The 26,350-nt window shown below is 41.7% G+C and overlaps 1 protein-coding gene and 1 pseudogene across 1 annotated transcript in view; both read right to left on the reverse strand.

Moving 5' to 3' along the window:
* The window catches only part of LOC115164811 (transient receptor potential cation channel, subfamily M, member 6), a 54,764-nt gene extending 40,219 nt beyond the window's left edge, over window positions 1-14,545 (reverse strand). The window contains exons 1-9 of the mRNA XM_029717625.1: window positions 14,466-14,545; window positions 10,309-10,592; window positions 7,573-7,652; window positions 7,359-7,397; window positions 6,453-6,642; window positions 5,939-6,152; window positions 4,032-4,156; window positions 3,612-3,783; window positions 3,265-3,439 (exon numbers count right to left, since the gene is read on the reverse strand). Coding sequence (XP_029573485.1) covers window positions 3,265-3,439; window positions 3,612-3,783; window positions 4,032-4,156; window positions 5,939-6,152; window positions 6,453-6,642; window positions 7,359-7,397; window positions 7,573-7,652; window positions 10,309-10,329 — 1,016 coding nt within the window. The 5' untranslated portion in view covers window positions 10,330-10,592; window positions 14,466-14,545. The remainder of the gene's footprint in view (window positions 1-3,264; window positions 3,440-3,611; window positions 3,784-4,031; window positions 4,157-5,938; window positions 6,153-6,452; window positions 6,643-7,358; window positions 7,398-7,572; window positions 7,653-10,308; window positions 10,593-14,465) is intronic.
* Window positions 14,546-16,017: 1,472 nt separating this feature from the next.
* On the reverse strand, window positions 16,018-24,903 carry LOC115164813 (carnosine N-methyltransferase-like; annotated as a pseudogene).
* Window positions 24,904-26,350: the final 1,447 nt, after the last annotated feature.

Raw genomic sequence — 26,350 nt, forward strand, 5'->3', positions numbered from 1 at the left:
TGTAAATGAGAATGTGTTCTCAGTCAACTTACCTGGTAAAATAAATAAATAAAATATGGGTATGTGTTTGGTTTAGTGTTTGTGGGAGATTGTTCTTGGATTGCTGTGTTGCCTTCAAGACTGTTATTTTGTCGTTCATCGTTTTGTTATTTTTGTATACGTGTTTGTTTGGTTTCTTCCTTTTTTCCCGTCAATAAAGAAGATGAGTATACATGTCCCTGCTGCGTTTTGGTCCTCTCCTTACGACAATCGTGACAGGGTCAAACGTATCAGGTAGCCTTCCACAAGCTTCCCACAATAAGTTGGGTGAATTTTGGCCCATTCCTCCTGACCGAGCTGGTGTAACTGAGTCAGGTTTCTAGGCCTCCTTGCTCGCACACACTTTTTCAGCTCTGCCCACAAATATCTACAGGATTGAGGTCAGGGCTTTGTGATGGCCACTCCAATACCTTGACTTTGTTGTCCTTAAGACATTTTGCCACAACTATGGAAGTATGCTTAGGGTCATTGTCCATTTGGAAGACCCATTTGTGACCAAGCTTTAACTTCCTGACTGATGTCTTGAGATGTTGCTTCAATATATCCACGTACATTTCCTCCCGCATGTTGCCATGTATTTTCTGAAGTGCACCAGTTCCTCCTGCAGCAAAGCAGCCCCACAACATGACGCTGCCACCCCCGTGCTTCACGGTTGGGATGGTGTTCTTCGGCTTGCAAGCGTCTCTCTTTTTCCTCCAAACATAACGATGGTCATTATGGCCAAACAGTTCTATTTTTTTTCATCAGACCAGAGGACATTTCTCCAAAAAGTAAGATCTTTGTCCCCATGTGCAGTTGCAAACCGTAGTCTGGCTTTTTTATGGCGGTTTTGGAGCAGTGGCTTCTTCCTTGCTGAGCGGTCTTTCAGGTTATGCCGATATAGGACTTGTTTTACTGTGGATGTAGATACTTTTGTACCTGTTTCCTCCAGCATCTTCACAAGGTCCTTTGCTGTTGTTCTGGGATTGATTTGCACTTTTCGCACCAAAGTAAGTTAATCTCTAGGAGACAGAACGCGTCTCCTTCCTAAGCGGTATGACGGCTGCGTGGTCCCATGGTGTTTATACTTGCGTACTATTGTTTGTAAAGATGAACGTGGTACCTTCAGGCATTTGGAAATTGCTCCCAAGGATGAACCAGACTTGTGGAGGTCTACAAATTTTTTGCTGAGGTCTTGGCTGATTTATTCTGATTTTTTTCACGATGTCAAGCAAAGAGGCAATGAGTTTGACGGTAGGCCTTGAAATACATCCACAGGTACACCGCCAATTGACTCAAATTATGTCAATTAGCCTATCAGAAGCTTCAAAAGCCATGACATAATTTGCTGGAATTTTACAAGCTGTTTAACCTGTCTGGGCTAGGGGGCAGTATTTTCATGGCCGGATGAAAAACGTACCCAATTTAAACAGGTTACTACTCTGGCCCAGACACTAGAATATGCATATTATTAGTAGATTTGGATAGAAAACACTCTGAAGTTTCTAAAACTGTTTGAATGGTGTCTGTGAGTAAAAGAGAACTCATATAGCAGGCAAAAACCTGAGAAAAAGTCTACCAGGAAGTGGAGGATCTGAAAATTGTAGTTCTTCTTTCTAGTCCTTTTCGAAATTACAGTATCCGTGGGGTTACGTTGCACTTCCTAAGGCTTCCATTGGCTGTCTAAAGCCTTCAGAAAGTGGTTTGAGCCTTCTCCTGTCACTGGGCAGAGAATAGGAGCTCAGTTACTGAGTGGTCTGCCTGGCAACAAAGGGATTGGATATGCGCGGTCACACGAGCACATTGTTCCTTCTTTTTCTCCTTGAATGAATACACTATTCTCTGGTTGGAATATTATCGCAATGTTACGTTAAAAATATCATAAAGATTGATTTTAAACAGCGTTTGACATGCTTCTAAGTACAGTAATGGAACATTTTGACTTTTCGTCTCTGGTTCCGCGCTCGCACGTTATGCCTTTGGATAAGTGATCTGTACGCACGAACAAAACAGAGGTATTTGGACATAAATATGGATTATTTGGAACAAAAACAACATTTCTTGTGGAAGTAGCAGTCCTGGGAGTGCATTCTAAGAAAGATCAGCAAAGGTAAGAGAATATTTCTAATACTAATTCTGAGTTTAGGTTGCTCCGAACTGAGCTATGTACTCAGAATATTGAAAAATGTGCTTTCTCCGTAAAGCTATTTTAAAATCTGACACAGCGGTTGCATCCAGGGGTAGTCTATCTATAATTCTTTAAATAATTGTTATATATTTTGTCAACATTTATGATGAGTATTTTTGTAAATTGATGTGCACATTCACCGGACATTTTGGTGGGAATAGATTTTCTGAACATCACGCGCCAAGGTAAAATGCTGTTTTTGGATATAAATATGAACTTTATCGAACAAAACATATATGTATTGTGTAACATAATGTCCTAGGAGTGTCATCTGATGAAGATCGTCATTTAGCTGTGTTTTGGGTTTAATTGACACGTCCTTGCTTGGAAAATGGCTGCGTGATTATTTTTGTCTATGTACTCTCCTAACATAATCTAATGTTTTGCTTTCGCTGTAAAGCCTTTTTGAAATCGGACAAAGTGGTTACATCAAGGAGAAGTGTATTTTTAAAATGGTGTAAAATAGTTGTACGTTTGAGAAAGTTGAATTATGACATTTTGTTGTTTTTGAATTTGCCGCCCTGATATTTCACTGGCTGTGTCCCGCAGGTGGGACGCTAGCGTCCCACGTAGCCCATAGAAGTTAAAGGCACAGTCATGTTAGTGTATTTGAACTTCTGACCCACTGGAATTATGATACAGTGAAATAATCTGTCTGTAAACAATTGTTGGAAAAATTACTTGTGTCATGCACAAAGTAGATGTCCTAACCGACTTGCCAAAACTATATTTTGTTCACAAAAAATTTGTGGAGTGGTTGAAAAACGAGTTTTAATGACTCCAACCTAAGTGTATGTAAACTTCTGACTTCAAGTGTATATACACTCGCTATCACGAGGGGGGCCGCTAAAATGTTGTGCTCGCTGGGGGGGGGGGGGGGGGGGGTTATGGATGTGGGTACAAAGACCCACAAGCCACTGCGGCCCCTCTTGAAGAGTTACGTTTTTTGTGTTCCCCACCTCCATCAAAGTTGCCCATCCCTGCTCCACCGCACATGAACACCAAAGTCTTAAAGGCGTAAAAGCCATTATATGCATGACTACAGCGGCACTCCACACCTGTCAATAGCAGTCTGTTTGTGTAAGAATGCCAGCAGGTCAGCTGCCCGACCTGATCCCTCGAAGACAAACACAGGCATGGGGGGCACACTGCTCACGTACTCCAGCACCATGGACACAATGTCAGGGCCGCCCTCCACCACCACACACACCACTGGCACACCCTGGTTAAGCCCTACCATAGAGGGAAACATCACACACATGCAGACAGACATATTGTTACACACGTGTATTACAATACTCTCTCTCACACACACAATGCAATGCAATCGCTCTCTCTCTTTCTCACACCCATTCACATACACACACTCTCTCTTTCACACACACACAGTCGCACACACACTCACGAGGGTGGATCTTCTGCAGTTGAATGTGTCTCTCCAGCTTCCTCCTCAGTCCCAGCTGGCAGCCATGTTTTCCCAGAGTTCCATCGTCCACTAACAGGAAGTGGGAGTGCAGGCCGTTCAGACACACCCTCTTACTCAAGGGGTTTCCCAGAGGCTGGTAGGGCCTGAGCACCTGGGTCAGGTATCAGAACACAGGTCAGAGAGCAGGCCAGAGAGAAAGCAGAAGAGGATATGAGATGGGCCAAGCAGGAAAGTGAGAGCACATGGCAGCTCAAGAAAGATAAAAGGTGACATTTTCATGGCGCAAATTAGTACAGATCTGTGCAAAAAATCCTGCAAACCTTCTTATAATGTGACAGCGTGAATTCATTTGAAACTTTCCTTAAAAGCACTGATATCTTTACAGAGAACAACACTCACATCTCTCCCTATAAGGTCACTGTGATTGTCAATTACGCCCCAGGGCGTGACCCCTACAGCGTTCCTCTTCCTGAGGTCATGGGTGCCATATTTTTTCACAGCCTCCCCTACGTACCGGGACACACCTAGGAGGGGCAGATTCTCAGTCCACTAACAGTGACTTCGGAAAGTATTCACAACCCTTGACTTTTTCCACATTTTGTTACGTTACAGCCTTATTCTAAAATTGATTCAATAATTTTTTTCCTTCATCAATCTACATGCAATACCCCATAATCAAAAAGCAAAAGGTTTTTAGATTTTTTTGCTAATTTATAAAACATAAAAAACTTAAATATCACATTTACATAAGTATTCAGACCCTTTACTCAGTACTTTGTTGAAGCACCTTTGGCAGTGATTGGCAGCATTGATTCTTCTTGGGTATGGCCCTACAAGCTTGGCACACCAGTATTTGGGGAGTTCCTCCCATTCTTCTCTGCAGATCCTCTCAAGCTCTGTCAGGTTGGATGGGGAGCGTTGCTGCTCAGGTATTTTCAGGTCTCTCCAGACATGTTTGATCAGGTTCAAGTCTGGGCTCTGGCTGGGCCACTCAAGGACATTCAGAGACTTATCCCGAAGCCCCACCTCTGTTGTCTTGGCTGTGTGCTTAGGGCCGTTGTCCTGTTGGAAGGTGAACCTTTGACGCTCAGTCTGCGGACCTGAGCGCTCTGGAGCAGGTTTTCATCAGGGATCTCTCTGTACTTTGCTCCGTTCATCTTTGCCTCAATCTTGACTAGTCTCCCAGTCCCTGCCGCTGAAAAAAATCCCCACAGCATGATGCTGCCACCACCATGCTTCACCGTAGGGATGGTGCCAGGTTGTGTCCAGACGTGACGCTTGGCATTCAGGCCAAAGAGTTCAATCTTGGTTTCATCAGATCGGAGAATCTTGTTTCTCATGCTCTGAGAGTCTTTAGGTGCCTTTTGGCAAACTCCAAGCGAACTGTCATATGCCTTTTACTGAGGAGTGGCTTCTGTCTGGCCACTCTACCATAAAGGCCTGATTGGTGGAGTGCTGCAGAGATGGTTGTCCTTCTGGAAGGTTATCCCATCTCCACAGAGGAGCTCTGTCAGAGTGACCATTGGGTTCTTGGTCACCTCTTTGACCAAGGCCCTTCTCCCTAGATTGCTCAGTTTGGCCGGGCGGCCAGCTCTAGGAAGAGTCTTGGTGGTTCCAAACTTCTTCCATTTAAGAATGATGGAGGCCACTGTGTTCTTGGGGACCTTCAATGCTGCAGAAATGTTTTATTACCCTTCCCCAGACCTGTGCCTCGACACAATCCTGTCTCGGAATTCTACGGACAATTCATTCGATCTCAAGGCTTGATTTTTGCTCTGATATGCACTGTCAACTGTGGGACCTTATATAGACAGATGTGTGCCTTTCCAAATAATGTCCAAACAATTGAATGGACTCCAATCCAGTTGTAGAAACATCTCAAGGATGATCAATGGAAACAGGATGCACCTGGCCTCAATCTCGAGTCTCACAGCAAAGTGTCTGAATACTTACGTAAATATATCTAAAAAAAAATTCTTACAGAAATGTAAGAAATCGCTTTGTCATTATGGGGTATTGTGTGTATTGTATTTTTTAATTAATCAATTTTAGAATAAGGCTGTAACATTACAAAATGCGGAACAAGTCAAGGGGTCTGAATACTTTCCGAAGCCACTGTATATACATACAAACACATATAAACTGATCTACAACACATATAAACAAGTACATGTAATACACACCACACACAGTATAATACATGTAAGATGAGCCCAAAATCACACACATATGCTGACATCCACAAGGGCTTACTGTCTTAATTAAAAGCCAATTGCAAATTCATCAGCATTATTTCACACACATACCTGTGTTGATGCCGTCTGTGAGTATCCAGGCTCCAGTGCTCTGGGCTGCTGTGATCAGGCCTTTGCTGAAGGCCTGTCTAACCTTGAGAGGGAGGGGGAAGTTCTCTGTCCCTCCATGAACCGTCAGCAGTAGTTTAGGCCGTTCCATCTGCCATTCACTCCGCATCAGCTGTAGCAGAGCCTCAGCCTTGGCATCGACCGCAACACGAACGTACTGAATGGTCAACACATAAAGCATGGTCAGGTCAAACACATTAATATGAGATAACAGCTAGTCCTCGTTGGCATCCTATTTGGCATTACACTGCAGTTGGCATATTGCCCATTCACACAGTTTGACACACAAACACCCCGTTTTTGTTACTCTGAGTTTCAGACGTCCAAAACCGTTCCTAACAAGCTTCTAAATGGTAAATACAAGTGGGAAACTCAGGTAGCATCATTGCACCCCTAGTTTCCCATTTGGATATTTCTGAGTTCCGACTAGCACATGAACGTAGCAATAGCTATAGACCTTGGCATGGCAGTTACGTCCAGCACTGTCCTGGAAGTCAATGGTTCCGTAGGCATCGGTGGCACTGGTTTGTGTGTGGCACTCCACTGACCACTCCTCTTGCTGCCCTGTCCCAGGCCCAGGCCAGCTGGACATGGAAGGGCCAGTCTCCAGCAAGGTGTGCTCCCCTACCAGACGTCCACAGCAGCATCTGGGGGTTAGGGGGATCGAGGCAAAACTCAAACCTTTCTGGTTGTAAAACATTGGCACAAAAATGCATTGTTGTTCCTATAAATGTCGTGATAGACACTGAGTATACCAAACATTAAGAACACCTTCCTAATATTGAGTTTGCACCCCCTTCCTCAATTTGTCGGGGTATGGACTGTACAAGGTGTCAAAAGTATTCCACAAGGATGCTGGCCCATGTTGTCTCCAATGCTTCCCACAGTTGTGTCAAGTTGGCTGGATGTCCTTTTGGTGGTGGACCATTGTTGAGCGTGAAAAATCCAACAGCGTTTCAGTTCTTGACACAAACCAGTACGCTTGGCACCTACTACAATACCCAGTTCAATTAAAAATAATTCACCCTCTGAATGGCACACATACACAATCCATGTCTCAATTGTCTCAAAGCTTAAAAATATTTTGTTAACCTGTTTCCTCCCCTTGAGCTACAATAATTATAGTGGATTTAACAAGTGACATCAATAAGGGATCATAGCCTTCACCTGGATTCACCTGGTCAGTCTGTCATACTCAGTGTATATGGAACTACTTTCAGTAAGTGTGCTTTTACACTAAAATGGACAACCTCACTCTAAAAACACACACATACATACATACATACATACATACATACATACATACATACATACATACATACATACATACATACATACACACACACAGTTAGCAAAGTCATACCTTATTAGGTTTTGGCATACTTGACACATTGGAAAACATCTGCAACAAACAGGAAATGATACATCAGCAACATAATGGCTTTTACTGGAACAGTTAGTATGGTTAGCAAAAGTTTGCATTTCTGCCTACCACGGTAAATATCATAATTCCAGCACTACTGTCCATTATCATATGAGATTTTGACACTGCTCAGCAAATACCAATTCCAGCTCACCTGTGTAGGTCTCGGCATGCTGGGATGAATTTACCACATTCTCTCTTGCAGAAGGTGTCTTCAATCCAAGATCTCCGTGACTGGAACACGACACACAACAAATTAACACAATGCTTTCTGGGGGAGGAATACCATGAAAGCCTTGATACTATTAAAATTTCTAATGCACCTTTTGAGAGGAATTTGTGAGAGACATCAATGCTGTGCTATCAGGCTAACAGAAGCTACCTAATGCTGTATCCGACTATAAGAAAAAATCAAACATAACAGTCTGTTCATTTCTGGAGACTGAGAGAAAACCGAGACCAATGTCATTGGACTGTAGCCCAGCTCTCTCTACCATTCAACATCACAGTGAGCCTTCGTCATGTTACTCCACATTCGTCAGAGCCTCAATCATGTATTTCCTGAAAGGCTCTTGCTCAACATTGGCCCAGCTCAAAATAGAAACATACACACATCCCTTTCCTGTGATTATCTAACATGATTCAGACCTTGAGTGTTGTTGAGCGTTGTGTGAATGTGTGTGTGTAGTTTCCATCCTCTGTGTACATTGACTTCAATACAAAACCTAGGAGGTTCATGGTTCTCACCCCCATAGATTTACACAGTAATTATGACAACTTCCGGAGGATGTCCTCCAACTTATCACAGCTCTTGCAGCATGAACTGACATGTTGTCCACCCAATCAAAGGATCAGAGAATTAATATAGTACTGAAAGCATAAGCTACAGCTAGCTGGCACTGCAGTGCATAAAACGTGATGAACAGTTGACTCAAAGAGAAAGACAATCAAACAGTTTTCAAACACATTTATTTAAAAATGAAGAAGCAAACGAGAGAGAGCTATATTTCCTTGTATTTTCTTTTCACTTTCACTTAGCTAGCGAATGCGTCTAGCTAGTTTAGACTACTCAAACACCTGGCTCAAACAGATAGGGATCCTATGTTAGCTAGCTGGCTATCCAACACTGGAACTATTCCAAGTTAAGGTAAGCTTTTGGTTGTATTTATTGCCACCTGGGCCCGCCAGTGTAACTGCTAAATTGCTTGCTGACTGTACACTGTACTGCATGATTGTAGTGGGTTTACTAACCCGTTCTATTAGCTATGTTGACTATGACGTTAGCTAATATGGTGACAACAACGTAGGCTGTGTGTAGAGATTAGCGGATATGATATGAAGGTTTGGCTTGGAAAGCTGATGTGTTGTGCACAAGCGAAGGGAAAATGTGAGAGGAAAGCACATAGATGCGAGAAGGAATTATACAACTAGCAAAGTGATCATGCTGTTTGTATGTGGCTGCTATGAAAGTGAACTGTGTTTGTGTCTGATCAGGGGTGTATTCATTCCACTGATTCTGTTGAAAAACTTTTCTTAAAATGGAACGAAATTCAGATAAACATACCTGAATTTGTCCCGTAGAAACTCTCGTTTTACAATGGTTGGACTGATGATTACACCCTAGATAAGCTAGATGCATAGATGCAGGCAGGTGTGAAGGCGGTACTGAATGTGTCACTGTCTGTCTCACCTTGATTACAAAAAATGATCTTGAGCTGTGCACCTACGTTGTAAGCTTTCATTCATAGGCTGGGTTGTAGCAACCTCATGATGGCTATAGAGAAAATTAGAGTATCATGTAGCAGCCTAAACCTATTGATGTTACATTGAGCTGGGTGAATGACAGTCATACAATATTCTGTAATAGAAATAAGGCCATGCTCATAAAAGAAATGTAACTTCCTCCCTCATCTTAAATGGCACTGACCGCCACTGGTGTGTGTGAAAGAGAAAGGAGAGATTTACCTTCATTTAACTAGGCAAGTCAGTTTACAATGACAGCCTAGGAACAGTGGGTTAACTACCTTGTTCAGGGGCAGAACGACAGATTTTTACCTTGTCAGCTCGGGGATTTGATCTAGCAACATTTCGGTTACTGGCCCAACACTCTAACCACTAGGCTACCTGCCGCCCCCAAAAATATATAAATTCATCATGGTCATCTCAACAAGCTCGTAATTTATGCACCAAACAAGCTTTAGGCTTATGTTTTGCACACCCCACATTTTTGGGTTAGTGACAAATGTTCTCATATGTAAACTTTGATTTCAGATTTTTAAATTTTTTTGAAAAATGCACTCAAAAACTCTTTTGGGATTTTTTTTCATTAATATCATTAGCATTTTGCATCATAATTATGATGTGGCAAGTGACAATATCTTGAAAACTTGATTGCTGACATGCAACACATTTTAGGACTGTATAAACAGTGGATTAATGAAACAAATAGCAAATTCGTCTCAGGCTCTGTGCACTGTACAAATAAATGCAACGTTTAGACAGCACATTGACAAGAATAGCAAGGAAGAGATAACATTGTTTTCTAGAAACACATGGTGACAAAGGCAAAAATAGAACAGATTTGAATCACAACTGTGTCACAATAGATATGAGATGCGATGCCCACTATAAATTCACTTAGCCTTAGTTCACACCGATTTGACTTTAGTTTATATAAGAAGCAGGTGTATTATTATATAATAAAGTAAGACTGATTTAGAATCATTTGAGGACTTTTTTCAAATGAATTAAAAAAGTTAAATATCTTGAAATCAGTCATTTCAGTTAGGCTACAATTTTGCACCACTAATACTCATAGAAACTTGCTAATGAACTGCCTTCAGTATAAGAAGCCATACAGATAATATAAAGACAACTTATCCAAACTTACCATTGTAGAATCTGCATTCATATAGGCACACAAATGGTCCTAACATAGGTCCATACGTATACTTGACACAGGTATCCTATACAGTAATTAAACACATGGGTCATTCAGCTCCCTTGCTCCCTCATTGGCTGATCATTGTTGAAGACAGGCTTTAACCAGGCCTTGGTCCAAGGGTCAGTCATTCCTTCACAAAGGCTTTGAAGATCTCATGCTTTCCTCCACCATAAACACACTGGGAGAATCTCAATTGGATTGCTCTATTCCTTGCGTCCTCTCCTCGCCTCCTTTCGGGAAAAGGTCAAAGTCAGTTGAGTAGAGAAAACATATGTGCTTGTATGAAATTACTCTCCTGTCCCACTAGCATGTCATCAGGAAAGTTACATTTACAGAGGAAGAGCCACAAAATACATGTGTGTAGTGGTCAAAAGAAATGTAGCTAATTATGCTACATATTTTATATATATATATATAAAAGGATAAGTTGCATATCGTTTCTAAATGTGGGTATGCTATTCTACATGAGAAAACAACAGCTGATTCAAAGGGGATGTGGCAGATTTCAAAACTCTTCGCGGTAGATTGAAAAAAGGCTAAGATTTGGAACTCCTGTTCTCCATTTACCACTTCACTAACAGTTGGTGGTGCTGCATACAGCTAGCGCTCATCATAACCACCAATCAAATGCTTTTAAATCCATAATGGGGGGGTGTGAAAGTGCACTTTGGGACAATGTTATGGCCTCTAGGAAAGCCCTTGGCAACCCTGTTTGGTCAAAGAACATGGCTGTCAGAGTGTAGTAAACATGTGTGCCGTCGATCACACTTCACCCAACACCCATGGAATGAGTTGTGGTCTGCTGCACTCCATTCTTTAAGGGAGTGCAGCGCCCACCCATTGGTCATTTCAACAATAAACAGTATACATAATTATAGTTTTATTGTACAAAGCGATAACTGTACAGACCAACATAGACCTCAAACTTGCCTTGTGTTACCTACAGTGCCTTCAGAAAGGATTCATACCACTTGACTTAAAAACAATTGTGTGTTACAGCCTAAATTCAAAATGGATTAATAAAAAAATAAAACAATTCCCCTCACCTCTCTACACAAAATACCCTGTAATGACAAAGTGAAAAACAAACCTCGCATAGAATGTACTGGTACTGTATACAACATGTTGAGCAGCAGTTTACAGACTGAAGAGCAGACTTGTAAACAGAGTAACGACTTCTGTATGTTTGCCTTAACATAGACATTCATTGATTAATACATCAATTCTTTCATCCATAAATCCATCCATCTATTTGGAATGTAATTTAAAGTAAGAATCCAACAGCAAGCTATGAACAACAGCAAGCCCAGATAGAGGAAAAGCATAGTTTAGGTTTAGATAAAAAAAATAGTCTATTCACTTTGAAGTAGCCAGGGTGAGTTAATGTACCAACAACTAGGTGCATACACAACACATTTCATGCCTTCATTCCAATACACTGTAGGCTACATGAAGATACAAAAAGGAGCACTGAACGCATTTAATGACACTATGTCAATGATTTATCTCTTAAAAGTAATAAAACAATTAGTGTTCAGTCTATAAAAGCTCTTACAAATACCGGTCCCCAGGGGCGGACTGGCATTTCTGACACGTCGGCCTATTATCCGAGGCCCCCCCACCGGCCCATTTTTTCCTTGAGGCCCCCATTATTAGCCAAGTAATGATCATTTTGCACACAAAAAAATTAACTAGTTAGACAGGCCAACAATGGACCAGCCCATCTGGCATTTGGCTGAAATGCCAGATGGCCAGTTCACCCCTGCCGGTCCCAACTGGTGGAAATAATTTTACTCTGGTTTTATGCTGTAAGCCATATAGATATAGTTGTATTTCCATGGTAATGACACTGTAGCCCTGGTATGTATAGTGCATTCAGAAAGTATTCAGACCCTTTTACTGTTTCCACTTTGTTACGTTACAGCCTTGTTCTAAAATTAACAAAATACCCCATAATGACAAAGCAAAAACAGGTTTTTAGAAATTCTTGCAAATGTATTAAAAGTCAAAACAGAAATACCTTATTTACATAAGTATTCAGACGCTTTGCAATAAGACTCGAAATTGAGCTCAGGTGCATCCTGTTTCTATTGATCATCCTTGAGATGTTTCTACAACTTGACTGGAGTCCACCTGTGGTAAATTCAATTGATTGGACATGATTTGGAAAGGCACACCTGTTGGTCCCACAGTTGACAGTGCACGTCAGAGCAAAAACCAAGCCATGAGGTCAAAGGAATTGTCCGTAGAGCGCTAAGACAGGATTGTGTCGAGGCACAGATCTGGGGAAGGGTACCAAAACAATTCTGCAGCATTGAAGGTCCCCAAGAACAGTGGAAGAAGTTTGGAACCACCAGGACTCTTCCTAGAGCTGGCCGCCCGGTCAAACGGAGAAGTCCGGGGATAAGGGTCTTGGTCAGGTAGGTGGACAAGAACCCGATGGTCACTCGGACAGAGCTCCAGAGTTCCTCTGTGGAGGTGGGAGAACCTTCCAGAAGGACAACCATATCAGCAGCACTCCACCAATCATGGCCTTTATGGTAGAGTGGCCCAACAGAAGCCACTCCTCAGTAAAAGGCACGACAGCCCGCTTGGTGTTTGCCAAAAGGCACCTAAAGGACTCTCAAACCATGAGAAACAATTCTCTGCTCTGATGAAACCAAGATTTAACTCTTTGTCCTGAATGCCAAGCCTCACGTCTGGAGGAAACTTGGCACCATCCCCACGGTGAAGCATGGTGGTGGCAGCATCATGCAGTGGGGATATTTTTCCATCGACAGGGAGTCTAGTCAGGATCGAGGGAAAGATTAACAGAGCAAAGTACAAAGATCCTTGATGAAAACCTGCTACAGAGTGCTCAGGACCTGACTGGGGTGAAGGTTCACCTTCCAACAGGACAACTACCCCAAACACACAGCCAAGACAACGCAGGAATGGCTTCGGGACTAGTCTATGAATGTCCGTGAGTGGCCCAGCTAGAGCCCGGACTTGAACCGGATCGACCATCTCTGGAGAGACCTGAAAATAGCTGCTGTGACACTCCCCATCCACCCTGACAGAGCTTGAGAGGATCTGCAGAGAATGGGATAAAACTCCCCAAATACAGGGGTGCCAAGCTTGTAGCGTCATACCCAAGACTCGAGGCTCTAATCACAGGCAAAGGTGCTTCAACAAAGTACTGAGTAGAGGGTCTAAATACTTATGTAAATGTGATCAGTTTATTTTTCATAAATTTGCTAAAAAACTGTTTTTGCTTTGTTATTATGGGTATTGTGTGTAGATCGAAAGGGGGGGAATTATTTCATCCATTTTAGAATAAGGCTGTAACATAACAAAATGTGGGAAAAGCCAAGGGGTCTGAATACTTTCCCAATGCACTGTACATGTAGCTTTATCTTTGTGTTCAAAGCAGGTACAACAACCATGAAGCCAGATTTCAGAGTTAGTCTCAGGCCAGGTGAAAGAGCGAAAATGTTGCAGTTTTAAAGCTCATTTCCTAATATGGTGCAACTTTGCCATGAGGCAGAGAGGTAACGTTGCGGCTTTAAAGCTTAAATTACAGGCCATTCATGTCAAAACAAACATTTTGGGGAATAGTATGGAGTTGACATATTGATAATTGGTGGAGTACAGTGGATACCAATATCCCTGTGAGCCTCCCAGGCCCATGTTGCCCAGGGTTAAGAACATCAATTGTAGATTAATAATATCACACTGTATTACACACTTTAAACTTATTCTACAGATCCTTTGGCCCAAAGCAATTTAATATGTTGTTTATAATATTAATTTTATAACGTTTAAGGTTAAAATATAATATTCAGTATATATTTTGAAATCTGGCCAGGTGTCTACGTACCACACGGTCTACACAATATAGATCTAAAGCGATGGCTCTGATGGGCAGTGTGTCTGGTTGGAGGAACTATAGGACGACAGGCTCCTTGTAATGGCTGGAATGGAATCAGACACATGTAAACCACATTTGACTCCGTTCCATTAATTCTATTCAAGCCATTACAAAAAGCCAGTCCTCCTATAGCTTCTCCCACCAGCCTCTGCTGGTGGCCACCTCTCATATAAGAGTTCCATGGTGGGCAGACCTTCATGAATTAACATTTATGACTCCATGGCTTCACAGGATAATTCTTTGGCAGGGGGTACTCCATTTGATCCAGAGAGGTTTCCATTCTGAAGGAGTGAAATGTCCAGCTCAGGTAGAGGGACCCTCCAGTACTGGAATGAGTTGAAAGTGCATAGGTCATTGCCATCATCATCTTTGTGTGTGACCTAGAGGTGAAAGGAAGAGGGAGAGCGTTTAATAATTAATTCATGGAAAATAAACAAGAAACTGTTGTAGTGGTGACTTAAGAACTTAATTAGTGACATGGTTTGAAAGGAAGAATGGGTACTGAAAAAAATACAACGTGCAACATCTTGTGGACACCTCAAGTATTGCGCTCAATGGATGTTGATTACAGCAATTTCAACCTTGTGCAGTTTGTTCCAGTATACACTTTCTAGGCAGCAGTAACATATATATATACTTACAATCCTTGGAGCATCGTATCTTGTGACAGTGTTATCTCGTGCACGTTTCTTAGAGGTCACCGTTGAGCAACCAGAATTCGCAGATGCACTCTCTAGGAAACTTCCAGAATTCTTTACCAGCACACTCTGTGGCGCACTGACCCGATGCTCACTATTTGACAGCTTGCGCGGTTTAAGTGTGTCTTGATGTTCCTCCTGATCTTCGAAATAATACGGTCTCTTTTTGCAGCGTCTCCCCAACAAAGCGAGCAGAGATGGCGGACTCACGCACCCGGCTGCAGCCATGCTTTCTAACTGCGTATCAAATTTGTCAAGTGGACGAAAACATGATCTTTTAACAGGCGTGTCGTGGAACAACACGTCTTCAGCTCGCCTTTTCGTCATGAGTACAAGTTGTCCAAATATTTCAGAGTGCCAGGTAAGTTTTGCTTGGAATCTTTCCAGTATCAATGTTTTGACTGAGCCGCGCACCACTTACTGTGTAAATTACACACACGCGGTCTGGCCAATGAGAGTGGTTGTCACTAGTTAACAAAGTCATAAACCCCGCCTATTTCTACCATTTAAAATCTGATTTTAAAACTAACCTTAACCACACTGCATATTAACACCTAAAAGCACGTTTGTTTTCATGAAATGTTACGATACAGCCAATTTTGACTTTGTGGCTGTCTTATCTTGTGGAAACCAATGTGAGGATGTATCCTCTCTTCCCGCCCACCACTATCAAGGCTCTTCTCCGCACCAACAGGGTTAGTGCTATCTGCTATCATTAGGACGTTCATATATATCTTAAACCTTATTTTTTATTCTGTGTTCTACTCCCCTCAAACACAACTCTGGACCTCGGAGCCAGTTCCACTGTATTGTTCCCCTCTAATCAGGGACTGGTTTCGACATTGGATGCCAGGTGGGTGAAATTAGTTGTCAGGTAGAACAGAAAACCAGCTGCCTCCAGTCGGACCTCATAGGGTAACAGTTGAATAACCCTACCCTAAACATTTTACATTTCAATTGGGTAAGGACGTCCCGATGATTCCAGCTAGAAAATATAGGCCACCTACCGTTTCAAGTTTGTCACGTGCATAAGTACAGTGAAATGTATTTTTTTGCTTGAGCTAGGAATATATTTATTTTAAAAAGTCAAGTAGTACCAAAACACACAATAAATAGAAATATGAACATGAAAGTAAATAAGCTATACAGAGTATCAGTTCCAGGGTCAGTGCCAATACCATATTTACAATGTGCAGGGATACTGGAGTGGTAGGGGTAGGTGTCTATATAGGGACAAGGTGAGTAGGCATCAGGATATGATAGAGTAGCAGCAGCAGCATATATGATGATTGTATGTGTAGTCAGTATGAGTGTGTGTGTAAGCAAATGGAGTGGGTGATTTTCCAGGCCTTCCTTTCACACCACCTGATAGAGGCCCTGTTGCTTGAGAAAGCATTATTGAGATGGCCAAATAGGGCATTCAATTGATTAGGACAGTCCTTCATATACATGGTCATTGGGACAATCATTGTCAGTGAATAATTAAATGTGTGCACTGACTGGATCTCCCGTTAATTATATACGAATATTGAATCTCCCTTTCATGTGCTGTGTACTAATTGTATTGATATGATAAAGGCTTCACCACTGATGTTTATCTTCTGTAACTTCTAGATCTACCTGGCTGTATACAGTAATTAACAAAAGGGAATTGTTGTAGAATAATTACATTGATCATAGTTGGTCATAATACTTCAAATTATTTCTGTCTATAACTGAAAACAGAGGGAATATAGGAGATTCATTCTAAATAGATCTTCTTGAACAAATACATTTGAATTACGTCATGAACAATACCATTCAAAATTAGACTAAAATGTGAATTACATTTTTTTCTTATATGGTGTTTTCCTTTATTGGTACGTGAGGCAGTAGCTAGATCCAGTTTGTAATGCTGAAATTCAATCATATAATTAGAGAAAAACAGCTTTGTCCAACCCTCAGTATTACCAACTCCAGCCACTTCAGGAACTGACTTTTCCCTGTGAGAAAATACTTTAAATAGCCAGAGTTGGTAACACTGTATTTTACAAAATAAATGCATTGGGAAGCTGTAGAGGCGGGTCTAACACGCATGCAACCACATCAGGTCAGCATGGAGACGTCACCTTACATCTAACTAAAGACACAAACAGTCCAAGGGCTGAATGATTTAGTCATTTCAGTCCATTATAGGTGTCCGTCTCAATCTCAAAGGCTTGGACGTAAGGTGATCGGGGAGTTCCGGCAATGAGATATAGAAAATAAGCACATTTAAAGCAAACCTTTCCATTGTCTTGTGTATGTCATCTTACTCTTTTTTTTTTTAAATGCTCTCGACGGCAGCCAATCAGTCGTTACGCTGTAATGTCACGTGGCAAAGCTTCCAGTCTGTTCTCGTGGACCACCTGGAGCCCGTTGGCTTTCAGATGGTCAGGTTTCCGTGCCACGAAGAAAACACAATCATACAGGTACTTCAGCATGGACTGATCATTCTTAGTGTAGGTGGTGGGGACAGACTCTCTCTCCACCTGCAGTGAAAGACAGTGTTTCTCAATATGCATCCTACCGTGCTTCACACTGTCATGCTCCGAGTGCATTCTCCGAAGACGTCCTCTTGAGTACGTTCTTGTGAGGAGTGTGGAGGATTCATAAAACATTACATTTGAGAAGCACTCGCACTCCCCCAACTGTATTACCTCACCTCCCCATTCACTGAACCTTCTTCCAGCCAGGACAATGCCAACAATAGACGAAACAAGATATACACAAGGCAAACATTTTATTTCAGAATTATCAGCTAGATATGTGAATCATAATAATCTAGCTAGCCAGCTAGATAAACAGGCAAAAATGACCTAAAACTAAATGTTATGCAAGATAGATGTACATTTTTCGTGGGTAGCTACCAATTCTTTGTAGCTAGCTAGTTATCCCTATTGACTTACCCATTCACTGAACTGTCTTCCAGACAGGACAATAGAGACGAAACAATAAATACATAATGCAACCGGTTTACTTCCTAACTATCAGGTAGCTATATGTGAATTGTAATAATGTAGCTAACCAGGGCCTCCCGAGTGGGTAGTGGTCTAAGGCACTGCATCACAGTGCTAGCTGTACCGCTAGAGATTCTGAGTTCGAGTCCAGGCTCTGTCGCAGCAGGCCACGACCGGGATACCCATTGGGTGACGCACAATTGGCCCAGCGTCGTCCAGGTTAGCGGAGGGTTTGGCCGGCAGGGATGTCCTTGTCCCATCGCGCACTAGCGACTCCTGTGGCGGGCTGGGCGCAGTGCACGCTGACAAGGTAGCCAGGTGCACAGTGTTTCCTCCGACACATTTGTGCGGCTGGCTTCCGGGTTAATTGGGCATTGTGTCAAGAAGCAGTGCGGCTTGGTTGGGTTGTGTTTCAGAGGACGCACGGCTTTTGACCTTCACCTCTCCCGAGTCTCGCGGGAGTTGCAGCGATGAGACAAGACTAACTACCAATTGGATATCACGAAAACGGGGTAATATATATATATTTTTAAATGTAGCTAACCAGAGTTTAACAGCAAAATGACCTAAAACTAATATTATGTCAATTATTTGTGGGTACCTAGCTAATAATTCTTCGTGGCTAGCTACCAGTAGTAGCTAGCCCTTTTGGCTTATGGGATTGCGATCTACTCTTTCGTAGGCAGGTAAACATGCCAAAATGATCACAGCATGTATTTATTAATGTATCAAGATAAAATATTGTAGTCAGGCAACATATGTGAATAGGCAACATTTCATTCCGAAGTCAGAGTATATTTTCTCTCGCTTCATCTCAAATAATTGCCCGCCATTGATTTCAATACATTTTGCGTCATTTGTGACGTGGTTGCGTGTTATTTCTTCGCATACTTTCCGTTGAAGCTTGCATCGATGCATGCTTCAAAATATATACAAACGGAGTACGCTTTTGAGAACTGCTCTCCGTTCTCCGTTTCGAATACTTTGATTTGGACTCATACTCCGACCCTCCCGTGCTCCAATTTGCGTGCTCGGAGCACGGTAGTATGCATTTTGAGAAACACCCAGGGTGTTTAAGGCCCACGGAGGATTGTCAAAACAACATTAACTGAAATTTTTTTTTATTCTTTACTGTAAACTATAGTAGTAGTCCTCCGATCTGTACACCTGTGTTATAATTTTTGTTGTTGTTGCTTTACCTCCAAATGGAATCCATATTTTAAAATGGCCACCCTGACGTCCTCGTAGCTGAGCTCAATGGAGAGCTCGTTGGCCATGTTCTCAAAGTGGTACAGCAGCGGGCCTAGAGGAAAGGGAAGAATTGCAGCTTTGGTAAAAGTATACATACAGTATACAACTCACTACCAGTAAGTTAAAACAGCAACTGCACCAAAAATGCGTAGAATAAAAGGGAACCTCTTTCACTGGTCAGTAAGGAGGTCTGTTGAACCAATCGTCACTCACCAAGATTGAGCCACACGCCTCCAGGTTTGAGAATGTTCCAGATGGTCTCCACATAGTCGATGACATTGTGCGCCGTGTCGATGAAGAAGCAGGTAGCCACACAGTCCCAGGTGTCTGAGAGGGAAGACCACAATGATACTCGTTTCACCTCATTCTATCATTGCTAATACAAACCAACACAGGTTATACAAATAATTTATGTGTCTAGTGTAGAGTGCTCACTTTCACCATTGACTACTCCCAATACGTGGACAATTGACATAACCTGAGAGACTCAAGGGCCAGGGCCCATATTCACAGGGCCTGTGTCTATGAGCAGGATTCCTGATCTAGGCTCAGTTTAGCCTTTTAGATTCTGAATAAGACGGGGGACCTGATCCTAAAATAACCGCTCCTACTCTGAGACGCTTTGTGTATACAGGCCCTGATCACTTAATGTTTTTGTTGATCTTTCAGACAGCCTGTGTGGGGCTCACCACTCACTAGGCTCTGTGAAGACCTCCTGGAAGTCCCCGGCCACCATGGAGAAGTAAGAGTTTGGAGGCAGGCTCTGGGGGTTGACGCCAGATGACCTCTTGTTGTTGCTGAACTGCTGGATCCACGGGTACAGGGTCATGGAGTTGACCTTTTCACACCTCAAGAAGGAGGAAGGACAGAACAGAGGCAAGTTAGATAAGCTGAACAACAGTAGTGTGAGAAAATGATCAACAACAATAAATACTTTTTTCCCGAAGAGGATTGTATGGGGCAAATTTTATATGCTAGGCAATTGATTTGGCCCAACTCAATCATTAAATGACACATGATGCAACATATGCAAGGACTGAATTATTGCATTATATGCTAGGCTTAAATGAGGGCTGAGGGTGTGTGCTACCTGTTGAGGACAAAGTTGGAGAAGAACATGAAGAAGCTCCATTCGTTGCCTTGGCAGGCGTAGCCCAGACGAGTGATTTCCCATGCCAAGTGACCAAGCCCTGCCCCAGGAACCAGCACGCTCACCTTAGACACATCACTAAAGAAACAACCATGCCATCACTGACAGAATACACACAATTCAGAATACAAAATCACAGAATACAAAATCACAACTGAGTTAGATTTCAAGACTGTGTGCGCTCACCACTTATTGCTTGGAAAGAGTCTCTGGATCTCTTTAAAGAAGGGCAGGTAGCAGGAGTTTCTCTCAGCCTGGCCCGCCTCACTCCAGTCACGCACAAACTGCTTAATGGTGGATTTCAGCTTGTCTATGTCGAACATGGAGGACGTACGCACCTTCCTCAGGTCATCTTGGACAGAAAGACAGATTCACTTTAACTCCTCAAATGCATCCAATGATGAAAGGATCATGACAGAAAATGTATCTAAGATCTATACTAAATATAATTTCCACTAATACAATAATTTGTGAATTTTGTGCTGTGCGGTATACTAGAATAGAAAAACATCTGCAGCACCTCCAACTACACTGAATAAAAATATAAAACGCAACATGTAAAGTGTTGGTCCCATGTTTCATGAGCTGAAATAAAAGATCCCAGAAAGAGCTTATTTCTCTCAAATTAAGCACAAATTTGTTTACATCCCTGTTAGTGAGCATTTCTCCTTTGCCAAGATAATACATCCACCTGACAGGTGTGGCATATCAAGAAGCTGATTAAACAGCATGATCATTACACAGGTCCACCTTGTGCCGGGGACAATAAAAGGCCTCTCTAAAATGTGCAGTTTTGTCACAACACAATGCAACAGATGTCTGAAGTAGTTGAGGGACCGTGCAATTGGCATGCTGACTGCAGGAATGTCCACCAGAGCTGTTTCCAGAGAATGTAATGTTCATTTCTCTACCATAAGCCGTCATTTTAGAGAATTTGGAAGTACGTCTAACCGGCCTCACAACCTCAAACAGGGTGTATGGCGTCGTGTGGGCGAGCGGTTTGCTGATGTCAACGTTGTGAACAGAGTGCCCCATTGAACGAACACAATTGCATTTTATCGATGGCACTTTGAATGCACAGACGTGGTCCTGAGGCCCATTTTGTTTAAGATATCTGTGACCAACAGATGCATAGATTAGGGCCTAATTAATTTATTTCAATTTACTGATTTCCTCATATTAACTGGAATTGTTGCATTTTATATTTTTTTTTCAGTATACTTGTACTACTATGTTTTTATTGCACTGCACACCTAGATGCAGCATACTACTTCTCCTACCACGAGGAAGAGGATGACTAACAGGGTAGTAAGGAATCATTGATATCTTCCGAACAGCATGCAAAACAGCAAACTTGTTGTTAGCCTATCCAGCAGTGTCAAAGCTAGTAAATCAGACCCTCCCTCCTCCGATTGAGTCGCACTGATAATTTGCGTACTTGGAATTTTCTCAACGTTGTCTGCTCTCTAGTCGCCAGTGATTAAATCGTTGAATGACTCCTTGTCTCCTCCTTTCATTGAAAATGATTGCCTTCCAGTAGTTTGATTGCTAGAAGTAGCCTGGTGTCTAATGTAACCAAGGTTAGTAGCCTAGTGTCTAATCTAACTGAGGTGTTAGAGAAAGCATGAGTGTGACCTTTCTGACCCTTCAGCTTACCTCTTCGCCATACTGCATGTTCTCAAACATGTGGACACAGTCGAGCATGATGGCATGCAGCACCTCCTGGTTGTGGTCCACACTGCGCCGGATACGGGCCAGGTTGGGCAGGACCCTGGGCAGCAGCAGCTGGTGATGCTCCGGAAGACTCCAGAACTGACGCTCTGCTCGATTCACCCGTGCCTGAACATGCATCCTGAGATTAAGTGGACAAGGGGAAGAGGAGATGGGGATAAGGGAGTCCAGAAAAGGGAAAATAGAAACCTAGCTATATTTCATAGCCTTTTTGAATTATGAAAACACTAAATTCAATATGCAGACTTCTTAAATTGACTTGACACAAAGATCCACAAAACACTTTCTTTTCTAAGCATCTTCTACTTGGTGAACATGGTTGTATAGGCTAGGTGTAACCTTGTTTGTAAATAACATGAGCAACCGTATTGAAATGTAAAATGTTTGTCTCTGTCAGCCAGGAATTTAGCCCATATTGTTTTAGTATCATCTTTTATCTTTGTTATTTTCTCGAGCTAGTTAGCTCCACTTCCTTTGCTTCTGTGCTAGTTAGCTGCTAGCTAATAGATAAACAGAGGTGGTGGTCAGCAATATAGGTCAAATTTGTTTTATATTGGATATTTGGTTCTTTCGTTGATAGCTATTGAACCAAGCATGCCATGACTATGAAGATGGAATATTCTGAATCAGGAGCGGATGGAGAGAATAAAAATAAATAAAAAAAGTATATATTTTTAACACACCTTTTATTTTTTGTATAATAATATTTAGTATTTAAAATCTTGAATAGCTCTTAAAGCATTCCATGCTTATGAAAATTATATATTCTGAATCGGGGAGGATAGACAAATCCACCTTTTTTTTTTAATAGAGATTTTTTTTGCTTTCAATTTTCATTAGCTCTTACACAAAGCATGCCTCGAGCCTGACTAGTTGCCCAGGCTTTGCTGCTGAAAAACATTCCTTCAGCATGAGGCTGCCACCACCATGCTTCACCGTAGGGATGGTGCCAAGTTTACTCCAGACGTGACGTTTGGCATTCAGGACAAAAAGTTAAATCTTCATCAGACCAGAGAATCTTTTTTCTCATGGTCAGAGTCCTTTAGGTGCCTTTTGGCAAACTCCAAGCGGGCTGTCATGTGCCTTTTACTGAGGAGTGGCTTCTGTCAGGCCACTCAACTATAAAGACCTAATTGGTGGAGTGCTGTAGAGATGGTTGTCCTTATGGAAGGTTCAGAGTGATCATCGGCTTCTTGGTCACCTCCTTGACCAAGGCCATTCTCCCCCGATTTCTCAGTTTGGCCGGGCGGCCAGCTCTAGGAAGAGTCTTGGTGGTTCCAAATTTGGTGGAGGCCACAGTGTTCTTGGGGACCTTCAATGCTGCAGACATTTTTTTGGTACCCTTCCCCAGACCTGTGCCTCAACACAATCCTGTCTCGGAGCTCTACGGACAATTCCTTCAACCTCAAGGCTTGGTTTTTGCTATGACATGCACTGTCAACTGTGGGACCTTATATAGACCGATGTGTGCCTTTCCAAATCATGTCCAAACAATTGCATTTACCACATGTGGACTCCAATCCAGTTGTAGAAACATCAAGGATGATCAATGGAAACAGTATGCACCTGAGCTCAATTTGGAGTCTCGTAGCAAAGTGTCTGAATAGCTTTTTTATTTTTAATACATTTGCAAGAATTTCTAAAAACCTGTTTTCATTTTGGGTTATTGTGTGCAGATTGAGGACTTTTTTATTTTATTTAATCCATTTTAGAATAAGGTTGTAATGTAACAAAATGTGGGGTTTAGGGGTTCTGAATACTTTCCAAATGCACTGTATATATCTCATTGAGTGGAACACGTTCTCTTTCAGTGCCAGCAATATGGGAAGGAAAGGGAGATATTGTTATTAGATTTAAGGAGTAATGGTGTTGAAGAGCCAAGCTTAAATGAACTGCTGCTAAAATCTTCAGGGGATGTATTATTTAATTATGTATTTATTTTTCTAGAATTTACCTTCCCTGTCTCTGGTCCACACTCCTGTACAGTTGGTGGAGGTAATGCACCTTAACGTTTGTTGCAAACCAATATATAATCCATAGAATAAACTAAATCCATTGAGCCTGTTCCCCTACACAGACCACAGGAGAGGAATAGAGACATTTTGTGAGGTAGCTATACCCGATTGATAGTTGTAGTAATAATTAGCATTCTTGAAAGTATGCCTAGAATAATACCTATAATGTATCTACCGAATATTCCAATATAAAACACATTTCATCTCGGTTTGGTATAGGAAAATGTAATTAGCCAAAACAGACCCCAATATAAATACAGGAATTGATTTTAGCTAGCAATGCATCATCATTAGTTAGTCATCTCTTTTCTAAAATCTTCATACAAAACGTTACCAAATACAGTAACGTAGTCTGTGACATTACTCCATTAAACTAGCCAGACACACTGTCTGGGTCAAAACACTTTGTTGTGGATTAACTCGCGCGCTAACAACCATACATATAACGTTAGTACTGCTGTTTTGAAATAGTCCGTACCTGTAGTATCTAAACGCATCAATCACTTTCCAAAAGTGTTGCCTTTGGAGTCTTGCCTCTTCTGTTGTACTTTTCATCCTTTCTCGATAAAAATATGCTTCTTCTTGCTCTCCATTGCCTGCTCCACTGTTCCCTCCCGCCATGTCTGAATGTAGTAGCCTACTCAGGCCCATCCAATCGAAAAATGGAGTGAGTCAGGAAAACTAATCAACATTTCATCTGGCTGGCAAGCGAGTTATAGTTTATTGGTTAAAACTTCTTAGGAATTGCCCTCTTTTTTTCAATTTTCGCCTGAATGACATACCCAAATCTAACTGCCTGTAGCTCAGGCCCTTAAGCAAGGATATGCATATTTTTGGTACCATTTGAAAGGAAACACTTTGAAATTTGTGGAAATTTGAATTTAATGTAGGAGAATATAACACAATAGATATGATTGAAGAAAATACAAAGAGAAAAACAACCAGTGTTTTTTTACCACCATCTTTGAAATGCATGAGAACGGTCTCTGTTATAGCCATCACTCTGGTTGTAATTCCGATAGTGTCCACAAAATAGCAGCAGTGTATGTGCAAAGTTTCCGATGGATAACTTGGAGTATGACTGATCCTGAAGACTTTTAGTGTGAAGTCCCCATGTACATTTGGGCAAATCGTGAAGTAGACATTTGCATTCACTATTCAATTTTTTGGCGAGAATATTGTCAAATCTGTATACTTGGACTTTGATTTAGCTTTCCAAGTATTAGTAGCCACAAGCATTTCGCTACACTTGCATTAACATCTGCTAACCATGTGTTTGTGACAAATACATTTGATTTGATTTTAATATAAGTTCAACATTTGCAAAACAACCAGTTTTCATAACTTCATAGCTCTGAATATCCTTATAATTTTTGTCCAAAATGAAAAGGCATGCTGTCGTACAAGGTTAAAAAACTACATTTTACGACATATGCATAGTTTCCGGGTATTCCCATAAAGCCCAGCTCATTGGCTATCTAGCTAGCTTTGTTTGACCCCGATTGGTGCTTATTTGACAAAGATACAGTCGTTCAAGCGATGGCCGCCCGTGTCATCGGCGTGCCATGAAGGCGTCGCTCTCTGACCAAATATGGTGTCCTATAGGATATACTACACCCCTAATGAAATAGTGAAGTCTTGTTACCTTCTAGGATCTCTGAGGAATAGATACAAACGTGATTTGACTTGTTGAAACAACGTTTAGGGTGAGATTTTCACAGATTCATTTCTTTGGAAATTGAATGAGTGCAAATACAAAATCGATCGTGCATGTTATATGGACTTTTTTAGGATATGAAAAAGGATTTTATCTAACAAAACAACACTTCATGTTATCTTTGGGACCCTTTGGATGATAAATCAGAGCAATATTTCAGAATGTAAGTACACATTTCACCTTCAGAGGTGAATTTATCAAAATAATCGGCGTCAAAAAACAGGTTTGTTGTTAGGAGCTCTCCTCAAACAATAGCATGGCATTTTTTTTCGCAGTAATAGCTAATGTAATTTGGACAGTGCAGTTATATTAACAATAATTTAAGCTTTCAGACGATAATAGACACTTATATGTACCGACATTTGTTGTTACTCTAAAATCTGGGATCTTGACATAATGCGCTGAATGATTTACAACTGTCCCGTTGACGGGACGCCGATCCTTAAACCCAGCCAACAAACGTTCCTCAGAACTTTAGAGAACGTTCCCTTACAAGTCTAGGTAGGTCATTAACTAACGTTTTCATAGTAATGTTCCT

This window comes from Salmo trutta, chromosome 27 (assembly GCF_901001165.1).
Source record: "Salmo trutta chromosome 27, fSalTru1.1, whole genome shotgun sequence".
NCBI classification, from domain to species: domain Eukaryota; kingdom Metazoa; phylum Chordata; class Actinopteri; order Salmoniformes; family Salmonidae; genus Salmo; species Salmo trutta.